This window comes from Sinocyclocheilus anshuiensis, unplaced genomic scaffold, assembly GCF_001515605.1.
Source record: "Sinocyclocheilus anshuiensis isolate Anshui unplaced genomic scaffold, SAMN03320099.WGS_v1.1 scaffold481, whole genome shotgun sequence".
Classification (NCBI taxonomy): domain Eukaryota; kingdom Metazoa; phylum Chordata; class Actinopteri; order Cypriniformes; family Cyprinidae; genus Sinocyclocheilus; species Sinocyclocheilus anshuiensis.
The window spans coordinates 1,333,622-1,342,514 of NW_015539907.1; the positions used below are offsets into that span (position 1 = coordinate 1,333,622).

Genomic DNA, 8,893 nt, shown 5'->3' on the forward strand with positions numbered 1-8,893 from the left:
GCCGTTTGCCTGAACCGACTCAAAAGAATGATTCATTAACGGAACGGACATCGATTCGCTACTTCTCAGAAAATATGGGACATTATATATTTAGTCCATTTTGTTTATTTTAACTCTGTTTTATTAGACGGTTCTTCAAAATTATGTTCAGTCGCGGCATTCTTTGGTCAGATATTTCTTAAAATTAATAAAGTAATTTTTCATTTAACACTGGACAAACGCAGCTGGCGCCATATAGCCTATTGCCTCTCTGTTGTTGATTATAGTGAATGATTTTGAATGACTTTTTGTGTATGAGAGAAACAGAGTGTATATATATATATATTTGTATGTTAATGATGAAGCGCTAATATAAGTAATAAATAAGGTAATATATTATTCTAATATGGTTATTATATTTTTTTTATTTGCATATATAACAGTTATCTGTATAAATTATAAAACACTATGACAAGGTAATGTTTAATTTATTACATGATATATATTTATTTATTACATTTCATATTATCTCACACATGGATCGGCATTTTCTATAATGTCTAATATTCTCAAGGATTAAAGATTACATGGAAAAAAAATAAAAATGATTGATGATATGCACTAAGCATGTAAACGACCATTGAACAAAAGAAGAAGAAATAAACAGCATGGCACACTTTTTCTTAGCGTCCGTTTCCGTAGTGATTCGTCACTCTGTTGAGAATGTCTTGAGTCTTAACCAGGTACACTCTGTGTTGAATGAACTTACTCCCGGACGCGTTTTTGGAACCACATACCTCAAGTAAGCAAGGTTCGGGGTTAATCAACCGAAAGTTCAGGGTTTTAGCTGACGGGACGTTAACCGTGCTTTCTGGAATACACCCTAGATCTGTTTCCTACGTTGTTGTGATTTGATCTGAACGAAAACAGCGTATCTGTGACGCAGCTGACACAGAACAGCATATGCTGTTTACATCCAGCGGATACGCTCCAAAATGGCGCTACAGGGTGACGTGGAGGAGACGAATTGAATAAAGTCGTTTTTTTGTTTTTTTTTGCGCACAAAAGGTATTCTCATAGCTTCGTAAAATTAGAGTTGAACCCCTGATGTCACATGGATTATTTTACAGATCTCCTTGCTACGTTTCTGGACTTGGGAACATTTCAGTTGTATTGCTGTCTATGCAGGGTCAGACAGCTCTCAGATTCCATCAAAATATCTTAATTTGTGTTCTGAAGATGAACGAAGGTCTTACGGGTTTGAAACGACATGAGGGTGAGTAATTAATGACAGAATTTTAATTTTTGGGTGAACTAACCCTTTAAGTCCCCACAGGGATAGAAAAACAAGACCACACACACAACAATACTGATACAAAACATGATTCAATTCATCTATGGATTCATAAGACTGATTCAAACAATCTTTTAGAACTATTCATTCCAAGAACGAGCTCAAAAGAGTAGTTTGTTCGGCAATCGTTTTATGTAGTGCTGTGTGCTTGCTTGCACCCCGCGAGGACAACTCGTAAGAACGACGCGCCTTGCCATTATTTTGGGCTACATTGCATAAAATTGAACAAACTGCAAACTCACAATCACAACTCAGGTAAAGTATGTTTTCTTTTCTGTGGCGCTGGAAATTCAGCTGCGCGCTGCCGCATTCCACTGCTCTCCGCGGGAAACAAGAAACAACGGGCCTTTACGCCACATTTCGCTACTTTTTCAGCCTCTTGCACAATGAGCGCTGCGTTTTTAAGACGCCTTAAGTTAACTCAGCTCTCTGGTATTGTTCATTTGGGAGTCACAGTTATGTCGTTTGCGGTCAAAACTGATCGGAAGCCATAATTGCAAAATAATTTTATTTTTACATTACATTACATTATTTAGTCATTTAGCAGACCCTTTTATCCAAAGCGACTTACAAATTAGGACAATAGAAGCAATCAAAATCAACAAAAGAGCAATGATATGCTATAACAAGTCTCAGTTAGCTTAAAAAAAACTCGTAGTCTTGAGCGCAAATGGAGAAAAACTAACTTGGAAGTTTTTAGAATTGCGTGGAAAAACAGTATGTCCAGCTATAGACAGGCTCTAAAAGCTGCCAGGGCCGAGCATATCCACAAACTCATAGAAAATAACCAAAACAATCCTAGGTTTTTATTTAGCACAGTGGCTAGATTAACAAATAACCAGACGCCACCCGATCTAAATATTCCCTCACAGTTTAATAGTAATGACTTTATGAATTTCTTCACTGAAAAAATAGATAAAATCAGAAATACAATAACAAATGTAGATTCTACAGCGTATAATACTTCAGCTTCATTCATCGCACCAAAAGATAAACTGCAGTGCTTTACAACTATAGGACAGGAAGAGCTAGAGTGGAGCAGAAAGTATCAGTAGCACTGTTAACATCAAAAGATGCTAACAGTTTAGGGGAAGGAAGCGAAGATTTTTGTGAGATGAATATATTATATTTAATTTCAATAATGTTGTTTTCTTTAATATTTTGCATTTTGAGTGTAATTCATGTTCCTAATTAATATTCATATCTAAATTATGGGCTATATTCTGTATAAAATGTAAAAATATATATTTTTATATAATTTTTCAATTAACAGTATTTAAGTTAAAAATAAAGCAAATGTATTTAAAATCCACTGAACTGAGGCAGATTTGTTCCACCTTGTGGGGACAAAAATAAAGAAAATCATCTGTAATACCATGGTGTAGCCATTAGATGCGTGTATAGCCATATACCCTATATTCAGTGCTGTGTATTCCTTAGTTACTGAGCAGTGTTTTCAGGCATAATTGCTTAAGTTTTGTCACCCCTTCATTGCTGTGCACTTTTTTCTGCATTGTGGCTGATTTGTAGACTGTACACACAAAAACATCTCTGTATTTTTGCCTATTTCCCATTAATTTCCTATGGCGGTCATTTTTGACCGCAAACAACACAAGTGTGACTATTTTTTTAATGAACATTTAGCTTTTTTTGAATAAAGTTTCGTACCTTTACGAACCGAGTTTCGTACCATTATGAAGTAGCGATTTTTTACATTTCCAAACATTTTTTTTCCGGTCTAAAATGACCGAACAACACCATAGGATTAAAGAAGTTCAAGTTCAACCTTGCCGTATTATTCATTCTATTCATTCCATAGAAATTTTGAACAATATTTCTATGGTTATATCAATTAAACTTATTTACGTGAAAGGTTTTGCTTGACAAGGTATCATTAGAGTGCAAAATTATCTAGCAACAAAACTGCTTTAAACTGTACGCATTCAGACTGACTGTTTTGTAAACCTCTAAGCCATTCATCAAGCCTGCATGAATTTCTGTCGAAGCAGTGCTATATCGTCAGTGCGTCGGGTTCCTCTAGGGGCTGTCTTGTTTGAGAACATGTACACTAACAAGGTACAAGAATTCTACTTTACTCTTCACCAGCCATCACTGCGCTTGACAGCTGAAGCTTCCACCACCAGCTTAACGAAGGTGAAAGTGGAGACAGACTCAGGCGGAAAGCAAAACTCCCTGTCAAATTTTTAAGAACCATGACAGCAATATTGTGTACGCTTTAAGGTGCAAAAGGATATCCTGTATGCCTTTATCTCCTGAGCTTCCTCGTCCCGTCTGTGTTTCTCTATTAGAGACTGCTTCCGCGAGACCTCGTCAAGAAAGCTGGTCTCATCTTCATCCAGGCCTTTAACCATGTTCTCTGTGGAGGAACACAACAACAGAATTATAAAGACTCCATTAGTGGTTCAAGAACCGCTAAAAGAACCAAGCATCATGAAAAAGATGCATGACCACCATGCTTGCAGATCAAGAGATGTGACCCTTGGAATCAGCGGAAATAGGAGCAGCAATGGTCGCTAGGGAGACCGAGAGTGGGTTTGTCACCAGGGATACGGAGACGAAGCCGAGATGCTAAGATCATACCAGTCTCCCATCAGCACCCGCAAGAACTGTTCTTGATCTCCACCACTCCCATCTGTTCACACTCACAGACACCCACCAACATGCTCAAACCAGCGCATGTTGTGCGCACGCACGTTTTCGTGCAAACAGTGACAGATAAACCCCAAAATGAGGTCACATTTAGACGAGAGAGGCAAGCCCCCTGAGACCGTGCGATGTGTGTCATCTGAAAGATGTTTTTGATAAAAATAAAGGGATGAATATGGGAGGAAAGCAACATGAGGGCTTACTGAATTTGAACTGCTCCTCATATTCTTCCTGTTTCTTGTCTTTCTGCTCTTGTAGCTTCTCGTACAGAGATCGGGGGTCGTACTTCTCCTCAGGGGCCTCTGTGGTGGAGTGAGAATGAACACAATCAAAACTTGGCAAATGCATCGGGGGGAACTAATGTCTGTCATTAAGCCTGCTGTTAATTTGTCTGCTTGGTGCAGACAAAGTGAACGTCTCACCCTCTGGGTCATCTGGCTTGCGGACCTTCTCCCATTCCTCCTGCCTTTTTTTCCTCCTCTCGTCTAATTCAGACTCTGACACAAACTTCCGGCCGAGGTCCACACCATCTGCCATGGCAGAACCTACACAACAACACATGCATATTTTATATGTTATTATGTGGCAATCATCACGTATATACAAAAATATATTTAACCCATCAAAACTTACCTAAATGCTGTTTATTTAATCAGGATAAACACTTTAGGTAGATCATGAAGTCATCTGCAGTAGATTCTGTTCAGAGATAGAGAATAAAAATATGTGATAATTAAAAAAAAAAAAAGTTTTACCCATCATTCAAGCAGAACTAATGAAGGCTGACTCATAACATTTTTTAAAATCAATGCCTTTTCAAAGAGAAATACACATGCATCTAACTAGTCATTTTAAATGTGAAGCACAATATTATTTAAGCTCCAAGTCCAAGAGATATATAATGGATCCAGAAGATAATTACATTTTTGTCTGAGCAATGTTGACAGATTTGGCAAGAAAAGGTGCACACTGCCCCCTAGTGCTGGATTTGAACAGAACGCAATAGATCCCAGATACAAAGTCACTTATTTTCTTGCCTAATAGCTATTTAAACTGCAAACTTATTGAAAACAAACAAATATTTGAAAAGTGTTTATCCAGTATAATGCATTTACTCCATATAAATGGTGCTAGAAACACTCTAAACTGGCTAAATATATTAATAAAAGAAAAATCAATCTGGCTCAAACCATAGTTTATCAACACTTTCACTCAGTGTGGAATGTGGATGATAAAAAACATAAATCATGAAGTAGTATTGTGATAAACATCAAAACAAGAACACATAATACGACACATATGATGTTATGTGCAATATGGTTGAGAAAGGTTAGAGACTCGTTACCGTTACTTTATTTTGAATATATGCAAGAAACACTGCAATACTACTCTGCAATAGACAGCAACGCAGCTTCAGTGCCTGACATTGATCTGAAGTAGAGCGTGCGAGTCTTTGATCGCACTCATTGGATCAGAAAGCAGTGTTATTTATACGGCGACTGGTTTAAAACACATTATGTAACCTTAAAGTCGGTTTGTCTTACATGTCAGACAAATAATGCTCAAAGTGAAAAAAGAGACGAGGAATAAATAATTCTTTCAAGAAGGAAATGCACTCAGATATTTACCTAGTCCGGGTTTGTGTCCCTGTAAAAGGATCCCCTCAGCAACAAGCTGCTAAAGGCACGTAGTTCCTACGCACGAAGTATTGGCTCGTGGGAAATGCCTACGGCTGCGTCCGAAAGCTCTAAAATGCTGCCTTCGGAGGACGCATTCCAAGGCAGGAAGGCATCAAGGCACGTCCGAATCCAAATTCTGCTTCACTTCCTGTCTCCGGAGGTACCTTCTTCTGATCGAATTTTGAAGGCAGCATAGATGTATCCTTCGCTGCCTTTGATATCCCACAATCCTGTGCGTTCCATTCCGTGACGGTTGAGCTAAAAAATAAAGATGGCGTCTGAAAGTTGCGTTTGGTGGTCAGTTTGTGTGTAACTGTATATTTCTGACTAACTTTTTGCACTTTTGATATTATTTCTAGAGTGAAATCAGTATTATAGTAATTAAATATTCGTTTAGTTATCACCAAAACTCGTTCTATTTTGTTGTAGATCATTAAACCGTTACGCTGCCTCAGAAGCCTGTCCGGAATCAGTTTCATGAGGTGCCTTCATGCAAAAACACCGCCTGCAAAGTCATTGCCTCATAAGGCAGCAAGTCAGCTGCCTACGTTTTCGGATGCAGCCGTGGTTTTCATGGGCGTTTTTTTTTTCCTCAAAAGTACAAATCGTTTCTTTACGGGTAAACTTTTCAATTAGGGGACAGTAATAATCGAATGCACATTTAAATTAGTTGTTAATTTTATGTAATTTCAATGTTCTGTCAGTCAATGATAGTCATTCAATCTTTAGTTATTTAGTCTTTCCAGTTAAGTAATATGGTAAAGAATAGCAAATGGATATGTGCTTGCATATTTTTGGCGTATTCGCTTGTATGAATAAGTTATTAGAGTTACAACATATCTGAAATGCCTTGATTTTTATAGCTAAAACAAAAGCGGGCTAGACACGTGGCACATGCACATATACACAAACAAAACGAAAGCAAAAACTGTATCAGAATCAGAAAGAGCTTTATTGCCAAGTATGTTTGCACATACAAGGAATTTGTTATAGTGTCACAAGCTTCCCATACACGGAGACAACAACAACACACAGATAATAAAAATAAGATGTGAATAAAATACACATGCATAAATATAAACCACAAAAAAAGAATAAATTGTATTTACAGGTGTGCTATAGATAGAATAGGAATAGAATAAAATAAAGTTGTAGGGATGTACTAGGATTTAGGGTGACAAATAAGTATAAGGTTATTGCACGTACTTTAATTGCACAATGGGAGAACATTAACTGATCATGAGGTAGATTGCCTGGGGAAAGAAACTGTTCTTGTGCCTGGCTGTCCTGGTATTCGTTGCTCTGTAACGCCGACCAGATGGCAAAAGTTCAAAAAGGAGATGGCTTGGATGTGATGGATCCAGAGTGATTTTCTGAGCCCTTTTCCTCACTCTGGATGTATACAGTTCTTGGAGGGTAGGCAGGGGGGCACCAATAATCCTTTCAGCAGTCCGAACCGTTCTCTAGTCTTCTGATGTCTGATTTTGTAGCTGAACCAAACCAGACGGTTATTGAAGTGCACAGAACAGACTCGATGACGGCTGAGTAGAACCGTTTCAGCAGCTCCTGTGGCAGGTTGAATTTCCTTAGCTGGCGAAGGAAGTACAACCTCTGCTGGGCCTTTTTAACGGTGGAGTCAATGTGAGTGTCCCACTTCAGGTCCTGAGAGATGGTGGTGCCCAGGAATCTGAATGACTCCACTGCAGCCACAGTGCTGTCCATGATGGTGAGTGGGGGGAGTGCAGGGGGGTTCCTCCTGAAGTCCACGATCATCTCCACTGTTTTGAGGGTGTTCAGAGTATGACAAAGATACATGTTATACAAGGGATTTATTACTCGCAAATTTGCAATTTGTTTACACAACGCCGTCTCTTGAGGATAATTTGTTTTATTTTACTGGTTGTTGGGAGGGGTAGGGCCCAGCATCATGTGCTGGAGAGAAATATGCAACTACACACAACGAATCGTTCTTTTCGAATCATATCTTTTTTAAAGGGGTCATCGGATGCTCATTTTGCACAAGTTGATATGATTCTTTAGGGTCTTAATTAAAAGTCTATAACATACTTTGGTTAAAATGTCTCAATGTTAGTGTAAAAAACACCTTTTTAAACCTGTCAAAATCAGCTCTGTTTTTATCAAGCCATTATAGTCCATGTTGCTTTAAATGTTAATGAGCTCTGCTGGCCCCGCCCCTCTCTTCCGAGCTGCTCTCAGAGAGACTTTACTTTAGCCGCATTCATCGTGAAACTTGCTAATTAGCGCATTATTAGGAAAGGTGATTTGCAAAGATTCATAAAAAACCCTTATACTCACGTCTTCTGTAGATGAGGCTGGATCACCAATGATTCGAGCGAACATAGATGCATTTAGGCTGATCGGCGTGGCACATTCACTTCAAAGCGAAAGTAACGTTAATCCTCTGCGTCTTCAGCGGCTCAGATGTCTGGAGTAAATGACGATTGCTATATTCATTATTACATCCAACAATACAGCACCTCAATCGCTTAATCGGAGACATCTTGTCTTCCCTTGCACCAGAGTCAACACAATGGCGGACTGATGACAGCTCACTCAGTGTGGGTCTAGACTCTAAGGTAAGACACCAGTCCAGTCTGTGCTGAAACACTACTGTCAATCAACTATCGTGGGAGGGGCCTGTACAGAGCTACGTCATTCTGACAGGAATCTCAGAACAGCCTGGCTTGAGAAAGGGGATTTTAAAATAGGGATAAAAAAAAAAACACTGGATGGATTTTTGTAATTATAGGATGGATGTGTACACACACTTCCAACATACATTTACATTCAAATGACTTGAAAAGTGAATTTTGCATCCGATGACCCCTTTAACGAACCGACTGAACCGGTTCACAATAACCGATTGAATGATTGATCGTGAATAGGACTGAGCCGGTCGGAACCGATCGGATCTTTCCAGTAGCCCCTCACTGCAGAACACAAGATCCAGGGGGCGTGTAAATAAATGTGAATTGAACAAAACTTGATGCATCAACTTTTTTTTCTCCTCCAGATCAGTAGGGAAACCATATATTCACATTCCTTTCTGTGAGTGACTGGAGCACTCCCATGCAGCACAGCAAACAGACTGTTCAAGGACAACATGCTTTATAGTTTATTATAAATGTATAAATCGATTGCTGTAAATAAGTGCATAACAAAAGTCAACATACATAAAATATATGATTAAATG

The 8,893-nt window shown here is 38.7% G+C and overlaps 1 protein-coding gene across 2 annotated transcripts in view; it reads right to left on the minus strand.

The window, feature by feature from the left end:
* The window catches only part of psme3ip1 (proteasome activator subunit 3 interacting protein 1), a 10,437-nt gene extending 4,705 nt beyond the window's left edge, over window positions 1–5,732 (minus strand). Inside the window, exons 1-5 of one of the 2 annotated variants that reach the window (XM_016483211.1) lie at window positions 5,629–5,732; window positions 4,634–4,699; window positions 4,423–4,545; window positions 4,204–4,302; window positions 3,589–3,710 (exon numbers count right to left, since the gene is read on the minus strand). In XM_016483211.1, the coding sequence (XP_016338697.1) occupies window positions 3,589–3,710; window positions 4,204–4,302; window positions 4,423–4,537 (336 nt within the window). In that variant the 5' untranslated portion in view covers window positions 4,538–4,545; window positions 4,634–4,699; window positions 5,629–5,732. The remainder of the gene's footprint in view (window positions 1–3,588; window positions 3,711–4,203; window positions 4,303–4,422; window positions 4,546–4,633; window positions 4,700–5,628) is intronic. The other variant, XM_016483212.1, reaches the window with a different exon arrangement.
* Between the last annotated feature and the right edge of the window lie 3,161 nt (window positions 5,733–8,893).